The sequence below is a fragment of the Erythrolamprus reginae genome, chromosome 3, assembly GCF_031021105.1.
Source record: "Erythrolamprus reginae isolate rEryReg1 chromosome 3, rEryReg1.hap1, whole genome shotgun sequence".
Taxonomy (NCBI): domain Eukaryota; kingdom Metazoa; phylum Chordata; class Lepidosauria; order Squamata; family Dipsadidae; genus Erythrolamprus; species Erythrolamprus reginae.
In genome coordinates this window covers 213,792,543-213,812,959 of record NC_091952.1, presented here as the reverse complement: position 1 = coordinate 213,812,959, position 20,417 = coordinate 213,792,543, and the positions used below count along the sequence as shown (strand labels likewise).

The 20,417-nt window shown below is 39.3% G+C and overlaps 2 protein-coding genes across 33 annotated transcripts in view; one reads left to right on the top strand and one right to left on the bottom strand.

Moving 5' to 3' along the window:
- Positions 1–3,845, bottom strand: part of YTHDF3 (YTH N6-methyladenosine RNA binding protein F3) — a 31,129-nt gene extending 27,284 nt beyond the window's left edge. For 6 of the 32 annotated variants that reach the window (XM_070747816.1, XM_070747813.1, XM_070747817.1 and 3 more), the window contains exons 1-2: positions 3,207–3,845; positions 1,979–2,003 (exon numbers count right to left, since the gene is read on the bottom strand). In XM_070747816.1, the coding sequence (XP_070603917.1) occupies positions 1,979–2,003; positions 3,207–3,230 (49 nt within the window). In that variant the 5' untranslated portion in view covers positions 3,231–3,845. Of the gene's footprint in view, positions 1–1,978; positions 2,004–2,484; positions 3,065–3,206 lie in introns of those variants that run through there. The other 26 variants (XM_070747842.1, XM_070747821.1, XM_070747825.1 and 23 more) reach the window with 18 other exon arrangements.
- Positions 3,194–13,816, top strand: LOC139165005 (E3 ubiquitin-protein ligase RNF4-like). The gene is made up of 2 exons (XM_070747849.1): positions 3,194–3,863; positions 10,682–13,816. The coding sequence occupies exon 2, from the start codon at positions 10,729–10,731 to the stop codon at positions 11,584–11,586; it is 858 nt and encodes a 285-aa protein (XP_070603950.1). The 5' UTR covers positions 3,194–3,863; positions 10,682–10,728; the 3' UTR covers positions 11,587–13,816.
- The last annotated feature ends 6,601 nt before the right edge of the window (positions 13,817–20,417 follow it).

Here is a 20,417-nt window from a genome sequence, read left to right as displayed (position 1 = left end):
AACCAGTTTCCTCAATAATTGAAGTGGATTATAAATGGAATAAACACTAAATAAATAATGGGTTTTACTTTTATTAGCAATTTATTTTAAAAATTAAAACAAAATGTTATGTGCAATGCAATATCAGAGTAACAGACATTTTAGGATTTTATTGAGAATTTTAATATAAGCAATCTGACATTGATTCTATAGATTTATTTTTATCAATTATTAAAAGCAAATAATTTTGTAAAGTATAATGAAACTAGTAACTCATTTTAATATATTTAGGTTTTTTACTTGTAAATGAGTTGTACACATATGTTCAGAGCTATACTAATAATAAATTGCCATTGTAAACCATGAATGATTAAAACTAGAACATTACTAGTTGCCATCTTAATTTATATTATAAACTGCGTATAATCATATTGCTAACAATGTTTTAATTTATTCAGTTGAATTACCAGTATCTGAAAAGACAAAATACACAACTTTGCTTTCAATCCATTGCCTCAATTCCTATATTTTAATGCATATTCAAAATATTTCCTAAAATACTATCAGGTTATGTATTTTTTGCATAAATAAATTTATAAAATCTTAAACTGTCTAATGTTTCACAACACTTTTAGGTATCACATCTTTCTCACTATTTGATGTTATTTTAATGCATTTTTTTAGCTTTGTGATGTTTTTTAAACTTATATAAATCCTGTAAGGAATATTTAAAACCATAAGTATGGAATATAAGAAATTTATAGAAATTATTTCTGTTTACTTCTCAGATGTGGAAATGTTCAAACAATACATTTATTTATCCTTGTGATGAGAAATAAGTAAAACTGAGATACCAGAAAAAAGGTATCACAATAATTTCGTCGTTTCATCCTTCAAAATTGAAAGTGTTTCATTGTGATAGATGCTATCAATTTTAATAGCTCTAAAGAACTATTCAGTAAAGAACTGAAAGAAATGTCACAGATAACAAATCCTATTGGAATTTATCATTTCAATGATGTGAACACTTATATCACAGTTTGGGTTGACACAGTAAGTACACTGTGAATATATTGTTAAATGTTTATGCAAGATTTTTCGTTCCTTGTACAACTTTCTTTTTATCTACACAAGTCCAAACTCAGAAATAGTTATTAGTTATTAGAATTCAGGATTAAACATTGACCATGGTCATCCACAAATAAATAAAAAGAACCAAAAAATGGCCAATTGACAAATGTACCAAATCACCAGAGAAGTCTTTGGAATGTTATTTTTAAAAACAAGTTTTAAACTGTAAGTTAGCTTAAAAATAGATTTAAACAGCTTTTCCATTGTCTTCTCTCCCTGAAATTATGAAAACTCCAACATTCTTCCTCAAAACACTCAACTTTAGATCTATCCTAATCAATGTGAAATACATAAAGTGAATCCTACAGAAAAACTGTCCAAACCAGCCACAAATCCAGTCTATGTATTCAAGCTACTTTTCTCACTTCTTTTGAAATTAAAAAACTCTGCCTCAAATCTACAGGTTTTCCTCCTGAATCTAAAGACCTTCTGCTTGAGGTTTCAAGGAAAGGAATGGAATGAAAAGGAAATGAAAATCTTTTATGAACTTCCTTAAATTAATTTAATTCTAAAATGAACTGCAAAAATATGTAATTATAGCAAACCCCTGGTTAAAGTTGAAATGTAGTTGAGACACTTAATATCTGAACTGGAAAATCAACAGGCAAAAGAAAACAATAAAGAACCTACGTCATTTGAACAGTTGATTAGTCCTATTTGTTCTGATGGCAGAAATAAAGAAAATGGCAAAACATTCAGGTAATTCAAGTTTATTAGAAATACAAACAAAATTGCAGAATTTCATTGGTGAATCATTTAGTGTCAACAAAAGTTGTCAAATAAATGAATATCCTCACTCCGTATAGACTTTTTTCAGATTAATTAATTATACTGATTAGCTGAGATTCTAAGAAAAGAAAAACCTTACCTTTATTTCCCTGTCCTTTAGGTCTCTGTTAGCAATGAAATAAAATAACAATAAATTAAATATATAAAATAAGTCATCTTATTTTTAAAATAGTAAATACTAAGATCTAATCATCTAATGAATTGGTATGTGGAAGATCACTAGAACTATACACTTTAAAAATACATAAGTTTAATATTTAAACATAAAAGTACACTATTAGCACAAGCAATAAGACATAAAACTATTAGAACTTTTTATTTAAGCACTAGATTTATCATTAAAGCATAGCTAAAAATTAACACTCCACTGTGATAATATGATTATAAAACACTCCGCTGTATATTATTTCTGTTTTTCTCCTGTATGCCATTAATTAGACTTAATGATTTTGGAATTGTAATAATCTTCTTATATTGGTGAAGCATAAAACCAATACGTACAGAAAAATCTATATCGTCTAGCTTTGACCAACATGGAAGTATTTTCCACAAGTGAAAATTCAAGTCTGAGATTGTTATACTGACCCCGATGTGCCTGATTTTGATGTCTATTAAATTGGCTGTCCACTACAGACCCCCAGTATCAATTCTCTTTGAAAAGGGTAACGTGTACACCGAGGGAGAGAGGAAGTTCATCAGATGGTTGCAAACATATAAGAATGGAAAACAGCAAAACTAGGAGGGGGGGGGGGGGGACGACAAGCAAGCAAAAAACTGTGCATGAAATGGCGTTAAAGCACAGCCATACTATCTGGGGGGAAACAGCAATATCACCCTGAGGCGACAAAAGAGGAAGAAAAGTAAATATTTGGAGAGAAGAAAAGAAGCGCGGCAACAAAAAAAGGGCCGGCAGAAAACACTGTTATTAATGGAGAACAAACGGCAACGACTACTGCGAATTCCTCAAAGCCACGTCCAACTCAACAGTCAGGGAGGGCAGAACATTTAGCCGGGGGCCAGCGCGACCAAGGCAAAGGCCGGAGCTCGTAGATTTTAGGGAGACTATAGCGAGTGAAGCCGCCCTCCTCTCGTGAACAGAAGCCACGGGAGCGTCGAGCCACGGCAGGAAGGCCCCAGGCCGAGCGGCCTCCAGGCCTGCAGAAGGGGCGGTCCTGGGAGCAGGGGAGGGGAGGAGTTCCACGGTCTCGGATGTAGCGGGCTCGGATCCCCGCTATGACCAACGGAAGGAAGGCGGGACGAGGGGGAATCCTCCACTCGGGGACCACGAAGCCGCGAGAAGGCGGTACCTGGTCGACGCTGGTGGCTGACATTCTTCACGGGGAGCCGCAATCCCCCTCACCCCGCTCCGCTCGGGCCTCCTTCCTTCTCTCCCTCAGGTCGACGTGGTCGCTCGCTTCCGCCTCCTCTACTCTCCCCTCCGCCGCTTGGCTGATTGTCTCCGCAGCCCGGACCCTCCTGTCCTGGTCAGTGCCTCCCAAAGCCACCCGCCGGACGCAGCGCGACTTCCCACCTCTACTCCAGGCTCCGGGCTTTCCCACAATGGCGGACGCGCTCCGGCTCCTACTTCCGCTCCGCGGCACCCTGACCTTCCGCTCTTCCCCCGCTTCCCCCTCCTCCTCCTCCTCCGCTGACGACGTCGCCGCCTGACCTTTCCCTTTCCTTTTCCGCTTCGAGTCACGTGGTGAGGTGGGGGGGCGGGAGTGGAAAGTGAGCGGGGAGCGGATCTTCACGCGTGCGCCGAAGGCCCGTAGAGAGGCGGCGCCTCTGACGGGGAAAAACGGGCCGCTGGCGCAGGCGCAGTAAGACCTGGTTGGGACCTCAGGAGGAAGTGAGGCTAGCGTTTCGCGTCTTGAGGACTGGCAGGAGCGGTTGCTTTTCCGAAGGGTGGCTGTTAGGAAGAAGGGCCTGCCGCGGCCTTCCTCCTCTTCGCCAGCGGCCCTGTGGTGCGTATATAAAGACCAGGGCTTTTTTTTCAGGGTGTGGTTGAAGGGTTGGAGCCGTAGAGCTTCCTGGGAAAAAGGAGTTGCGTTGTTCGAGTTATAGGGGCTGCCATTGTCCCGGTTGTTGATTGTGACCCGTCTGGGCTGTGGATTTCGAAGCGGGCCCCTTCCCTGGAAGCCCGAAGTGGGACAAAAAGGACGCGGGAAAGTGAGGCAAGGAAGGTGTTGCCCTGGCTTTGTATCCCGAGCCTTTTTCTGACCCGTCTCCCATTGTTTTCAAAGGAGATCGGACGGAAAGAGCCTGGGTGCGAGTCGCTATGGAGGACGTGCCTAATGTGAAAGTGCCGCAGAGGCTTCGTCTTCCTAAAACCGATTCTGTGACAAGAGAGACATTGGGACAGATTGATGATGGGAGTTGGGATTAGGGTGGAGAGCCAGGATTTTAAAAACAGGCTTTGTTTCGACTCCTCCGAGGCCCTCAAATTTAGATTCGCTGTAATTCAGGAAGGGCAGGAAGTGGTTAGTAAATATCTGCATAATACACTGTTTTCTCCTTCGCTACTAGCGTTGTTAGTTATTCATAGAATAATGGAGAACTGGATTTTCACGAGTCATTTATTTTGGGATTTAATTTTTATTGCTGAGCATAGCTTTGGGGGGGGGAAACAAGGGGTTGGTTCCCTTTCCATTTGCATTTTTAATCTTTTTTTTCTGACAATATTTCCTCTTTTACATGACGACCTATACAAGTTTTACTTTCCACTTCAAGCTCATCATGGCTTCGCTATATGTTACATTTATTTTGTTTTATTACTTGTTATTTTAGAGGTGAAGTCAGATGACCTGTTAGAGCGATGGAAGATATGTTTTGGATTTGGGGAGACAAACTTCTGTATTTATTAATTCATGATCATATTTATATGGCCAGCCAAATCTTCGTCCCTGATCACTAATTTATTTATTTATTCAACTTCTATGCCACCCAATCCCAAAGGACTCAGTCTTTACTGTCATTAGCACTTTTGTTTTCCAAATTCCCTTTTTAATCCATTTATTTCTCCATTTCCAGCCCCTTTTCTTATTTAGCACCAATATCACCAATATCTACAGCTTAGAGAAGAGGACACCTTTACTAAATAAGTATTTAGGCGAGAAGACTGGTTAATAGCACTATTAGCCTAATCTGAAATTACCAGATTGTTACTATTTTATTTTTAAAATAATTATTTTACTATTCCAGAACACTCAGAAGCAATTGACCAAGAGGGATACATCCTTTAGTTACTTTACTGGTCAGTCGTTTTAAACACAAGGAACCAGACATTTGAAACTTTTTGTGACATTCTGACAAGCGAAGTTAATGGGAAAGCCAGATTTAATTAAGAACCCTGTTACTAACTAAAAGGCTGCAGTTATTCACTATGATTTTGATTTTATTTTGGAATGGCATTTGGCATTCTTCTATGACATCTAGATGGTTACTATATCTGACCTTGCTCTTTCTATGTTCAGTACAAGAAGTCCTCCATTTAAGAGCACAACTAAGCCTGCTCCATTTTACCACTTTCTTGCCACAATTGTTATAATAATAATATTTTCTCCCTTGTGACTTTTCCATTTTCACCAAGGGTTTGCCATTAAGGTCACATGTTAAGTAGCAGGCATAAAATAAAAGCAATTAATAGCTTGAGACAGTGTTTCCCAACCTTTTTAGAGCCGCGGCACATTATTCATATTTTCAAAATTCTGGGGAACACTGGGGGGGCGGGGGGGGGGGGGCTAAAGAAAAGTTTGGACAAAAAAAAATCTCTTCCTCCATTTCACTCTATTTCTCCCTCCCTCTTTCTCTCCCTTCCCTTCTTTCTCTCCATCCCTCTTTCTTTCTTCCTCTCTTTTTTGCTCTCTTTCTCTCTCCTCCTTCCCTCCCTCTATGTCTTTCCCTCTCTCTCCTTCCCCCCTCTCTTTCTCTCTCTCTCTTGCTTTCTTTCTCTCTCATTCTCTCTCCCCTCCTTTTTCTCTCTCTCTCTTTCTCTCTCGTTCACCACACCGGCAACAGAGAGAAAAAGAAAATGAGAGAGCCGGAGAGAGTGGAGGGAGAGAGCCGGCAGCTGTTGTCTTCGCCTCCGCCAGCCGGTTCTGCAGCTAAGAGGCAGCAGCGATCAGCCCCCTCGCCCTCCCAGACGTCCCCAGCGCCCAGCCACACGCCGCCTCCCATTAGCCCGGCTGACTTTTCCCTGCTGCCGTTTTCTCTTCATGGCGCAAAGCCACAGTCCCGGACTCCCGGACCGCTCGCTTCTCCAGCCAGCAAGCCGGCTGCCGGAAAAGCATCGCACTTTTTCAATGCGCGGCGCTTTCCTGGCAAATGGCTTTACTGACTGGAGAAGCGAGCGATCCGGGAGTCCGGGACTATGTGGCTGTGCGCCATGAAGAGAAAACGGCTCGGGCAGCAGGGAAAAGTCGGAGGAGAGGGGGCAGCTTACGGGGAACGGTGCTCGCAGCTGTCCCTCGGCTACTGCCAGATGCCGCTGTTTCCAGCGCTTTCCTGCTGGGCCCCAAAGAAGGAAGGTGGGAAAAAGGAGGCGCGAATAATGAAGCTCTCCTTTTTCCCGCCTTCCTTCTTTGGGGCCCAGCAGGAGAGCGCCGGAAACAGCTGCATCATGCAGTAGCCGGGGGACAGCTGCGAGTGGGAGCTCCAGGTCCGAGGCACCGGTGGTCCGGCAGCGCCCCGCCCAGCTGGAACTTCCCTAGGCTTCGCGGCACACCTGGCTGTGTCTCGCGGGTTGGGTAACGCTGGCTTAAGAGACATAAGCTAGTAAAGCAAAATAGGAAATTGACAGAGGTAGTCAGTGACTATTGTACTGAAGAATTTGCATATAGGTTTATTATGAGAGCCAGTTTGATGTAGAAGTTAAGGCATGAGGGAGACAATTCTAATTCCACATTAGGAACACAGCAGCTCACTGACCTTAAGCCAGTCATTTTCTCTCAGCCCAAGAAAGGGGGAAATGGCAGACCGTTGCTAAAAAAAAACCTTGCAAAGAAAACTGAGGGACTTGTCTAGACAGAGAATTGGATACAATTGAATGGAAGAAAAATAATGTGAGTGTTATCAATTTTATGTCACTGGCTCAGTTCTTGGGTAAAGTCAGGACCAATCAGTAAATAATCACTTTGCACTAACTTTAAAAGGTTTCCCAATTATCTTGGGAAAAATTATTTCAGTTAAATAAACAAGCTGAGAAAAATCATTTTTTTTTCTTACAAATGTTATGAACACCATACTTTTATGTATTCATTATTGGAAACCAAGTTAAGCATAGATTGACTACAAGGCATACAGATTTGTTAACTAACTTCAACCAAACTTAATATTAAATTTCATCCTACTCTCCTTGCACACACATTTCCCTAATTTAAACCATGGTAGAGTATGTGTTGAAAGAAATGAAAATTTTCTATTATTCCTATTCATTGGACTTGATTCATTCATAAAATTAAAACCAGTGTAGATGAATGATAGCTTCAGTTTTTATAATAAAGAATTTGGTTGGGGTAATCACCATGGCTGAAATTAAATTTTAAAACTTTAGATGGATTCATGATTCCTGTTGAATGCTGTACTGCTATTGAATGCTATGCTGTTGTGTGGAATATATTAAAATATGTTGTTTTTTGAACGTATGTGTTTTCTAAGGAAGGTTATGCAATCATCTTGTTAATAGTATTGAATTTATTTTTGATTGCCCGTTTAACGGTTGGCAGTTTATTTCATATGTTCATAATAATAGTGAATAGATGACATTTATATATACAAAATGGTCCATTTCTCTTCAAATTGCACATCTTTTTTAATGATCTCTATCAATAGACTATCTCAGTAGTTTTCAACCTGTGGTGTGCGGACCCTTGAAAGGGGCTCAGGGGTGGAGTCCAGTTACCTTTGCCACCAGTTCATATCACAAGGAATTTGTCCAGTTGCACATGTCAGTTGTTATCTTGCACTTCTTTAGTGGTGGGAACTTTCTATTTCCAGATCTAATGACCTATCAAATAAAAGCAACAAAAAGTCCCACTTTATTTTTCTTGATCACTAAAGTAAATTTTAGCTTAAGCAATGAAATAATATAAAAATGTTAAATTAGTGTAAATATCTTATCTGTCTTATTTGTTTGTAAGTTACATTACATTATGTTAATGTTTATAAATAGATAAACATGAGGATACAGGTAGCCATTTCTACAGAAAGTTGAGTTAGTACTGTCATCTGAATCGGGTTTAATATAACAAAGATTTCTTAACAAAATAGTTTTGACAATAAGAAAATCACTGAATAAATTCAAATAATTGTATAGAATGTGAAGGATGTGTGTTTGTGTTTTATTTTTATAGTTATTATGTACACTGAAGGTGGCATTTAATTTTGTTGTACAGGGTGCAGTGACAAACTAAACAGTGGATGAATTGGATTTCCTGTAATTTGGATTCTTGGATTGAAAAGTGTATTGAACTGGGGTAACCTTGTTCTAGTGTTGTAATTCTAGTAATCCTGTCTGAATTCGATGACTGCATTTGATCTGTGAACTTGAATTAGTTGTAATTTTGATTTAGTTATACTAGTTATAGTTAGTACATACTATAAATACAATAGTACTTAACTAGTTATATATTTCAGCTAACTAGTTAGTTTCACAATAGTTAATAACATGTAAAAGCCTACATTGGCTTTTCAATAGCTTAGGGCAGTGATGGCGAAACTATGGCACAGGTGGCAAACAGAGCCATATCTGCTGGCACGCAAGTCATTGCCCTAGCTCAGCTCCAACACGCATGTGTGTGCCAACCAGATGGTTTTTGGCTCACACAGAGGCTCTGTGAGGGCATTTTTGGCTTCCAGAGCACCTCCAGGGGGATGGGGGAGGGCGTGTTTACCCTTCCCCAGCTCCAGGGAAGCCTTTGGAGCCTGGAGAGGGTGAAACACAAGCCTACTGGGCCCACCAGAAGTTGTGAAATAGGACATTTCCAGTTTCTAGAGGGCCTCTAGGGGGTGGGGAAAACTGTTTTCACCCTCCCCAGGCATTGATTTATGGGTCTGGGCACTCACACATGCACAATAGTTTGTGCACACGCTCTTTCGGCACCTCAGGAAAGAAAGGTTTGCTATCACTGGCTTAGAAAAATAATAAATTGGAATTTTTAATAACCTTTGCTACTAACTTGTTGGGTCTGAAGTGGGGAAAGCCTTTGAGTTCATTTTTATTTCTTCGTTGGCAACATTTTTGAAAGTGAGGCCTTCTCTACTAGGGCTGAGAGGAAATGACTGGTCTGAAGTCACCCAGCTGGCTTCTGGTGTGTGGGGCAGGACTTAGAAGTTGGACTTCACCATTCATAGCCCAATGGTTTGGCCTCTAGATTAATTTCGCTGTCAACTTGCTGATATATCCAGAAGAGGGGTGTCAAACTCAAGATGTTACATGAACTATCACAGTTTGTTTCCCCTTTGCTAAATCGGACATGGGCTTAGCCAGCCCATGTTACATCAGACCTGCAGACTGAGACCTTGACAGCACTAATATAGAATATATTTTTTTCTTAGACAAATTTAACATGAATTCAAAATTCACTCCTTTACATTTGCTGGAGTAATCCTGTAAATTCTTCTTTCATCAAACTTTTACTGGCAAAATTAAGATTTTTAAAATATAGGTATTACATAAGTTTACTTTTTGTAATACTTTAGAATTTGTATAAACATTATTTGTAGAATTTGTATAGATATTCTGCTTGCTATTTTTTGCAGTGAAGCAGAATATAAACAATTCTTTTTTATTATTATTATTATTATTATTATTATTATTATTATTATTATTATTATTTAGACTTGTATGCCGCCCCTCTCCGAAGACTCGGGGCGGCTCACAGAACACAATACAAAAACAATATGTGTACAAATCTAATAATTAAAAACTATAAGCTAAAATCCCATTACATTAAAAAGCAGTCAATAACTCAATCATATCCACGCATAACATTTAATGGTCAGAAAGAGAGGGGGGGGGCATGATCTAACTGTTCCATGCTAAATGCTAAATAAATATGAACAGTCTGCTTTTATCTTCTCTGGCTCTTGTTAAATGTAGAACTCTTGGTGACTTCGTAGTTTTATATTGATAAATCTGCAGATTTTAAACTTACTGTTGATTCACTGAGAAAATAAGACTAGTTTAAACATAAATTTATTTGGATAAGCACTAAGGCAACAAATGTTATGCAATTTACATTCCAGGAAATAATAGGAACTGCTACCATGTTTCCCCAAAATAAGATCCTGCCTAATATTTTTGAACCCTGAAATAAGTGTTTGACCTTATTGCACTCAAAAGCCTGATTGGGCTTATTATCAGGTGATATCTTATTTTGGGGAAACCAGTATTCTAGCTATAACATAGACAAGAAGCTGACTAAATTTAGAGCAGTATAGTGTGGTGGTTAAGATCCAACTTTAGTCTTAAGTACTCACTGGGTAACTTTGGTTCGGTCACTATCTCTCAGCTCAGCCTATCTCATAGGTTTGTTATTATGGGGAAAATGGGTGAGGGCATGCAATATATGCTAGCTTTGCTCCTGGTCAAAAGATATAATTCAGATATAACAAAAATAAAATTGAGGATGATCTATCCAAATAAAATTAGTATTGTTTAAAAAGAATTTGCATTGTACAGTATGGTTAGTATTCTTCCTTGTTTTATGGTTTATCAGTTGGAAGCACATGCAGTGGATTTTTACTTTCATCTGTTTTACTCATATATTTATTTTACTCCTAGATTACTTGTTTATTTGGAAGCTTGGTTTTCCCTGCCTATAGCCAACCATGAGCCCAACTGATGCCAAGCGTTGTGGGACCAAGCGTCGGAAAAATAAAAAGGGAGGCGGCCTTAGCCCATCAAACCTAGCTGGAATCTTCGAGGTCAAATCTGTAGGGCCATCTTCCAATACTGCCCCCTCCTGCTCCTCTTTCTCCTCCTCAACCCCATCTACCTCTACTGTAGCCTTCTTGGAGCCTCCTAGTACCAACATAGCTTCTTCTAGCACCGAAAATGGTCCTCTGGCAGAAGTTGCCACAGCTGCCAACTTGAGTCCTAGTGAAAGAATGAAGAAGGCCGATTTTCAGAAAAAGCGATGTGGAGGAACAATTAACTCTAGTCAAACTTGTACAGGAAACACAGTTAATAACATGGGTCCTGAAACAGCTTCCCAAGAACCAATTGATGTTGAAGCTAACACTTGTGAAGAAGTAGTTGACCTGACTTGTGAATCTTCGGAACCAATAGTAGTTGATTTGACACACAATGATTCAGTTGTGATTGTTGAAGAAAATGTTTGTCAACCACAAAACCAAGAATTTAGAAATCAAGTCCCTGACAGCTGTATATTAAGCAGTGATGATGATGAATCAAGAGATGAAGTGATTTTAACTAGCACTCTAACTAAAGAATTGGAATTATTAGAAGATGATGTTCCAAGTTCACACCGTTCAGGTACTGTGAGTTGCCCAATTTGCATGGATGGCTATTCAGAGATTATTCAGAATGGACGGCTCATTGTATCAACGAAATGTGGTCATGTCTTCTGTAGCCAGTGTCTCCGGGATTCTCTAAGAAATTCTAATTCTTGCCCAACTTGTAGGAAGAAACTTGGCTGCAAACAGTATCATCCAATTTATATATGAAACTTAGCTCCCTCTACAAAGAATCTAAACTGTACTCTTCTGAATGCTTCATATACTTATATTTTCAGCAACAATAGAATATTATAATTTCCCAGCAGTTAACATGCAGACCATTATCGAGTTTTATTAGGATGCAAGCTTTTTAAAAAGATTTGGTTAATCATATGAAGTTGGCTTTATAGTCCACTGTGGTATGTACTGTAGATGTTTGAAGGACAGTTAGCTACTATGAAAGCAAAATAGTATAACTATGCTGTTTTTGAAAAATGACACCGCTTCAAGATTACATTTTTTTTACTTCAGATGACCAGATGAAAATCTTTTTTAATTTGCCCAAGATACAAGTCATGCTTATGATAATGTGAATAATAGCAGCCTACATTTTTCTTTTTGCATTTCATTCTAAAAAAATGGAACCCACATTTTTTTTCCTGATGATATTCTACCTTTTGCGTGAACTTCTACATTTGCAAGAAGACTATTTTGTAGCCAAAGTGCACCACATTTCTAACATTAAATGTTTAAATCTTTTATTGGGAGGCTTTTTGGAAGATAGTATGGCCATAAATAGAGAATGTTTGACTCTAAAGTATAACCATAAAGAAATACTTTCTACACTCACCAACTTAACAAGAATAAATTGAAATCTACTTCATCACCATCTAAGAACAAGGCAAACTGAAATGCGAGTTCTGGCGTAAGAAGCTTATAGTTCAGATATTTGACACAATGAAAATAGTTAATGCTGTCTTTCAGCAAATACATTTTCATTCTGGTATATTGAAGTCCTAATGGTTCTTTCCATTCTCTTCCTATAGTGCAGCCTGAACATTTTTATCATTATTCATTTAAATATAGGTGCATTTTGGAAATATTAAGAAATCCCTTATTAGTCTGGTTGCCATTAACAAATAATGATATTTGCTTATTATATAATCAAAGGTTTCTTAGCAGCTACCTTCCAAATGAAAGTTATATTTACAAATTATCACAAATACGCAACATAGAAACAATCACTCTACAGTATTCAGAATTTCAATAGACAATTGAATATTTTTCCATTTTCAAATGTTAAATGGTATGGATTTCCCTATCCGTTTATAATAGAGTAGTAAAAATTAGAGATGTATATAAATCAGAAGGAATATTCTGTTTGCAACACAGAACTAAACCATTTCATTTTGGAGGTTCTGGCAAACTTTCTTAGGTCCTTCACAGTTCAGCTTTAGCTTTATTTATTCTAGGTTTGGGATGAAATTTGAATAGGATAAGATGAGTATATATCACCCCTTTCTCTGTTGCTACACTTCAGCTCCTAGTAAAGAATAAATAAAAGCCTGTATTTTTCCCTTCTCAGCAGCTTTACTTATATTCCAGAATGGCATGTCCTGTTTACCCATGATCTTCCTCCTTTCAGCCACCACTGCTGATGTTCCAGCAAGTGTTGTCCACCTATGCCCTAAACCTACTGGCACCTTTTCTCACTATTGTTTCTCAGCTACTGCTACTTCCTGAAACCACTTCCATTCCAAATAGAGTAGCTTCATTTATTCAGTATGCAGCATTTAAAATGTGTGTCTCAGTTCAAACCTGGACCAACAATTTCAGAGTGATTTACATAAAATGTGAAACCTTATTTAGAATTTCCTTTGGGGGTTAAGAGAACTGCTTATCCATGAGCAATTCCCACATGCTTAGAGGTTGCTATATAATCAACTGAATCCATATAATTGGTTCATTTAGATGCAATAAGAGCATTTACTGAAATCATTCTTGTTATTATGCAAGTTTAGAAACCAATATAATTTTTATATCACTCAGATCCAGTTTTACTTGTTAAAAAATTCATTATCTAGGAGTACTTTTTGTCCAATACTTCAGCTCACATATTTGTGAATCAATTCTGGATGACTAGAGTAACCCATGTCAATTGAAAATCTAGTCCCCTTTAAGAAAGTTAGATTGAAATCTGCTCCGCAGATGCCTTTTTATTTTGAACAAAAAAGCTTCACAATTTGTTAATTTGTCATTAATTCAAGTCTGCTTGGCCTAGAGTGATTTTTTTTTTATTGCTAGCTTTGAAAGTTCTACTACTTAGCAAGCACATCAACTGTAGCATTAGATATTAAATAGGTTTGAACTGTAATATGTTAGACCATTGTTCAGTAGTTCATACATGAACTCATTGGATGTGTTATTTCTTTCTCAATTAAAATCTATATTGAAGGCTTTTGCTTCTATTTTCTTCCAAAATTAGTCTTTTTGCTAGGGAAGGGAAAGCACAAAAATTTTGGTTTAACATTATAGCCTATAATTTTAGCAGTTTCCAAATAAAATCTAAACATTATTCTGAATTTGTTTTCAAGGTGCTATTGGTTTATACAAATATGCATACCATAATTTTAAAAATGGCAAGTATATGTATTCCATTCCTAAATATGTCGAATCCATGCTTTTTATTTATATGTATCGATATCATGTTTCTGTTAGGATATTAGACAAATTTTATTACAGATACAAGTAAAGCTTTTTGCATACTTGACTCACATTTATTATGCAAGAACATATATAGGGAGAATCTGGATATTTAATGGTACAGGTCCTATTTATAAAAAAAATGATAAGAATTCTGTCTTGTAATCAATTATTGTACTGAGCATCATAATTTGAATAAATATACACCACAAACATTGAGGAAATAGGTTTTAATAATAACTCAATCTGTTTGAGACAGACTTTGATAGCGTTTAATTCTCAAAGATAAAGTTCAAGAATTAAAGATTTCTTTGTACATGATGACTATAAATTAAACAGACAGAGCTCAAAAGCAGGAAAAAGGTAGGTTGACACATCTCAGAAGTGCAGGTATTTGAATATATTAATATATTAATTTTTCAGCTGAGAAGGTTGCAATAGGTTTTAAAAACCACTGGTAATAAGTGTTAAGTCACTTTCAAAATTCCAAAAAGTTGCTAAAACCTGGCTATAATATATAGAATAATGGATCAGCATTTAGTTTTTAATAACCTTATAATATTAAAACAACTGTCAACAAGCAGAGTTATTGCTTAGCATCTATAATTGGACTATCAATTACAGATTAAGATGCTTCAACTTGCAATCATTCATTTAAACACTTGAACTTAGGTTGCTGAAGAAAGTGGATTATGACAGGTCCATGCACACATGACTGTTGCAGCGTGCCGATGCTCATGTAGGTGCATGGGCACCAGCATGTATATCTGATGGTTGCAGTGTTTCAGGCCACGTGATTGCCACTTGGGACTTTTCCAGAAATCTTCCAACAAGCAAAATCAATGGGGAAAGTCATATCCACTTAACAACTGCAACAAAAAGGTTATAAAATTGGACACAATCACATGATGCCTCACTTAACTGCATCACTTAGCATTGGAAGTTTCAATTCTAATTGGGATTAGAATTGTATTCATTACTCAACTTGTGTTCACTGTAAAGGTCATTGATGTAAAGCAATTCTGTATGAATGTAAGCATGCAGCTCCATTGAACTCAAGGGAGCTTTGTCCCTTCTAAATACAAGCTACTTAGCAACTTTAAGACTTGTGGACTTCAACTCCCAGAATTCTCCAGCCAGGATAGCTGGCTGGAGAATTCTGGGAGTTGAAGTCCATAAGTCTTAAAGTTGCCAAGTTTGAAGACCTCTGGACTAAAGCATCCTTCCTCATGCCGCCATATCTGTCTGTTGGATTACACCATTGATTCCTACAGCCAGTAACCATGCACTACAAACTCGGGATTGAAAGTGTATAACTACTAAAATACTTTCTTTTTAAAGATATAAGCTTTATTCAGTGTTGACTCATTTAGTCTATCATTTCTAAAGGATATGGGCAAATGTCATTTAAAATATAATTATTTAATGCAATTTCACCCTTTAACTTATAGTTTTCTCCAATCTGGTATCCTCTAGATATATTACAAATGCAATTTTCAAGTAAACACAATGTCCAGCACTTAGTGATAGTAATCTCAGCACTCCGCATTGCAACTGCTAAGCACTTAAACTTATATAATGCTTCATTGTTCTTTTTAATGTTCTCTAAAAGTTTACCAAGTCAGCATATTGCCCCCCAAAATCTGGGTCCTTATTTTACTAACCTCAGAGGATAGAAGTCTAAGTCAACCTTGAGCTGGTTAGAATCAAACTACTGGTAATAAATTAGCCTGCAATACTGCATTCTAAACACTGTGCCACCACAACTCCATTAGCCAATGAATATCTTGGCAAAAGAATCAAATTTGATGAAACTTAAGCTTGGTATCTAAAGTTCCAGTTCCAATAAGTTCCATAAGGCAAGGACTCCCTATAAAGATAACAGGATAATAATTAAATTGCTCTGATTCAGAATGGATGAAAATGTATTAACACATAATATATTAAAAGATATTTCTTAACAGGACAATCAAGTTAATTTTAAGAGTGCCTACCTCTATTCAGAGACACTGTTTCAAAGATGTTATGAAAGAGGAACAAGATTGGACTAATTTGAAAGGAATTAACAATGAAAGGCTACGGGAATGATATGGAAAAAAGCAACTACACTGGACATCAAATCAAACTGGCTGGTACCTTAATTTAAAATTATGCTCTTTTCTTATAAAGGCTGAGGACAATAGTGAAAAAGATACCAACCTGGTTTCATGTTTGGATGACCTGTGATGGAGTTGGATATATATATATATCCATTGGATATACAGTATATATATATCCTGTGATGGAGTTGGATATATATATATATACAGTATATAGAAAGTCTTGTTTCAAGGCCCAACCAGCTACATTCCAAGACATATTTTATGGATAGGGCAAATAAGGGGTCAGAGTCAAAGGGCTGACCATGATCAGTAGTCCTAGGGAAAGAATGATCTTGTAAGGAGGAATATCAAATTATAGATGGGCAGTCGTTGGATGAATAAAATCAAGATTTATGCAAGGGGAATGGACTAGTCATTGGCTAGTCTGTTCTTAAGAATCCAGTTGTAAGGGCTTTTTGCCTGTGAGCTAATCATCTAGGGCAGTGATGGCCTAGATGAACCTTTTTTCCCTTGCGTATCAAAAGAGCATGCACATACGCGAGTGCCCACACCCATAATTCAATGCCTGGGAAAAGCGAAAACAGCTTCCCCTACCCTTGGAGGCCTTCTGGAGACTGGAAAAGGCCTCTTTCGCAACTTCCAGGTAGGCTCTGCCCAGGCTACAAAGGCTTCTCTGGAGCCAGGGGAAGGTAAAAGCATTCTCCCCCATTCCCCCAGAGGCTCTCTGGAAGCCAAAAACACCCTTCCAGAACCTCTGTGTGAGCCAAAAATCAACTGGCTGGCACATGTGCATGTTGGGGATGAGCTAGGGCAACAGCTCGCACGCTAGCAGATATGGCTCTGCGTGGCACCTGTGCCATAGGTTTGCCATCACTGATCTAGGAGATTATAAAAAGATTATATTAAACTACAGTAATACCTCGTCTTACAAACTTAATTGGTTCCGGATGAGGTTCGTAAGGTGAAACGTTTGTAAGATGAAACAATGTTGCCCATAGGAATCAATGGGAAAGCGAATAATGCATGCAAGCCCAAAACTCACCCCTTTTGCCCATTACTGCCAGCATTCGGATCCTTGTTCAGGAGTGGGTGGCGGTGGTGGTGGTGGTGGATGTGCCATTCCCGGTGCTGCTGCTTCTGAAAGGGAAACTTGCCACTGCCGCCACTATCCTCTTGTCCTGGCAAGAAGGATGGAATCCGCCGGGACGTGGTAGCCCCACCCTTTGGGAGGGCGGGGCTGGAGCAGAGGGGCGGCTGCGAAGGGGCTGGATCGGTGAAAGCACTCCCAGCAAAGGGGCTGTGAGAGGGTTTACTCCAAGTGCTTTGGAAACGCCTGCCCAGCCCCTCTCGCAGCCCCTTCGCTGGGAGCGCTTTCGTCCAGGGCTGTCAGTGAAGGGGCTGTAGGAGAGGTGGGGCAGGTGTTCCCAAAGCGCTCAGAGAAAGCGCTCTCAGCCCCTTCGCTGGGAGTGCTTTCTCTTAGCGCTTCTGGAACACCCGCCCCGCCTCTCCTGCAGCCCCTTCGCTGACAGCCCTGGGTGAAAGCGCTTCCAGTGAAGGGGCTGCAGGAGAGGCGGGGAAGGCATTCCCAAAGCGCTTGGAGAAAGCGCTCTCGCAGCCGATTCACTGGGAGCGCTTTCACCAAGCGCTTCCAGAAAGCCCGCCCCGCCTCTCCTGCAGCCCCTTCGCTGACAGCCTGGACGAAAGCGCTCCCAGAAAAGGGGATGCGAGAGGGGCGGGGTGGGTGTTCCAGAAGCGCTTGGAGAAAGCGCTCCCAGCAAAGCAGCTGCGAGAGCACTTTCTCCGAGCGTGGAATCCTGGCGGGGGCTGTAATCAAATGGGAAATCCCAGCGGTGACAGTCACAAGGCAGGGAAATCCTTGCGGCAATCAGAGAGCGCACACACAGTACGAGAGCACACATACCCGGGCTCGGGTTCGTAAAACAAAAATGGTTCTTAAGACAGGGCAAATAAATCATAAACCCCGGGTTCGTATCACGAAAAGTTCATATGAAGGGGCGTTCGTAAGACAAGGTATCACTGTACTTGGCACTTCTTTCGATTTGAATTAATTTTTACATTGGAAAACTTTTTAGAAGGCTGTTAAACACTCAGAGAATGCAGCATTTCAGTAGGAGGACAACTGGAGGGCAGTGATGAAACATTGAGGTACTCAGTTGCATCAGTCACTAACCAACGCATTGATTTAACAGCTTCGAGTTTATGTACAATTGTTTGTTGTTCCAAATAACTGAACTGGTTTTTCCTACATTATTCATAGAGTTGAAGAATGTTTGTATCTTCCCTTTAATTAAATCAAGGTTGTTCTATCTCCTGTGTTTATCTGGGCCCGACCTTGGAGTTGGTGGAACTGCTGGGTAGGAAATTGCTGGCTGAGATTATGAACTCTGGGATTTATGCCATCCTCCCTTGCAAGCTTGGCTCTCCTCCCAGGATTTAGCAGAAACTAAATACTATTGTGAAACACACATAGAAGCGTTATTTGAAAAACTATAGAAAATGTTTTTTATAAGTTGAAAAAACATCAAAGGCAGTGCATAATGCCTAAAGGTCAATATTGTTTCAAGTCCATGCCATCTGGGAAGCCAGGGATTAATTAATATTCTGCAGTGAAGATATAGGAGTCTAGTACTGGTTGCCTCTTATGCCACATGCTCCCATGCTCCCATTAAGGGGATTTATTTTATTTTATTAATTACATTTGTATACCGCCCCTCTCTGAAGACTCAGGGTGGCTCACAGCATATAATATAAAACAGTAAATACAAAGACAAATCTAATTAAAAACTACATCAAGGAAATGGAGCACCTCCCTTATGAAACCAGATTGCAACACCTTGGTCTGTTCAACCTTGAAAGACAGCGTTTAAGGGGTGACTTGATCGAAGTGCATAAAATCATGCATGGGATAGAAAAGGTGGATAGAGAAAAATTATTTTCTCTATCACACAATACTAGGACGAGGGGGCACTCCTTAAAACTCATAGGTAAGAAAGTGAGGACAAATAAAGGGAAATATTTCTTCACCCAGAGGGTTATTGGTTTATGGAATTCACTTCCAGAAGAGGTCGTGACGGCTGTCAGCCTTAATAGCTTCAAGGCAGGATTAGACAGATTCATGGATGCCAAGTGTATCGATGGTTATTGAAACGGATGTCCATATGCCGCCTCTATGTTGGTTGAGGCAGGCAGGATTCCCTTGAGTACCATGTGTTGGGGGTCCAGGGAAAGGGAAGGTTTTGCCTTCTTTTTCTGATCAAGATCCCCATGTACAATTGGTGGGCCTTTGTGTGACACACAATGCTGGACTCGATGGGCTTTGGCCTGATTCAGCATGGTTCTTCTTATGTTCTTATGTACATAAGCTAAAAACCCGATATCTTAAAAATCAGTCAAACAAATTCAAATCACATCCATATATCACATTTATTGGCCAGGGGCCAAGATCTAATTACCCCAAGCCTGTCGACATAAGTGAGTCTTAAGACGAGGAAGGTGGGGGCAGTGCGAATCTCTGGGGGAGCTGATTCAAGAGGGCAGGGGCCCCCACAGAGAAGGCTCTTCCCCTTGGTCCCACCAAGCAACATTGTCTGGTTGACGGGACCTGGAGAAAGCCAACTCTGTGGGACCTAACCGGTCGCTGGGATTCATATGGCAGAAGATTGATAGCAGTCTGGAACAGAATCCCGTGTTACTGAACAAATACCTCATCCCTGACAATTTTCATACATATAGAGCAGAGGTCTTCAAACTTGGCAACTTTAAAACTTGTGGACTTCAATTTCCAGTTATGTTGGCAGGAGAATTCTGGGAGTTGAAGTCCACAAGTCTTAAAGTTGCCAAGTTTGGGGACCCCTGGTCCCCAACTCTTGTGATTTTTAACTAAGTCAAGCAAGTGGGTTTGTGACCAACTATTCAAGTTTGTGTCTATACTTTCCATTATAATCTTAAATTCATTTATTTTCTGATTGGTATGTAACAGATGGTTGAAAATTCAAATTCAGGTAATGCTCAAATTAACAGTCATTTATTTATTTATTATGTATTATTTATTTATTGGATTTGTATGCCGCCCCTCTCCGCAGACTCGGGGCGGCTAACAACAGTGATAAAAAACAGCATGTAACAATCCAATACTACACAACTAAAACAACCCTTATTATAAAACCAAACATACATACAAACATACCATGCGTAAATTGTAAGGCCTAGGGGGAAAGAATATCTCAGTTCCCC

What these genes read in the sequence shown, in the direction of transcription:
- LOC139165005 (XM_070747849.1), top strand. Translation starts at nt 10,729, where the DNA reads ATGAGCCCAACTGATGCCAAGCGTTGTGGGACCAAGCGTCGGAAAAAT.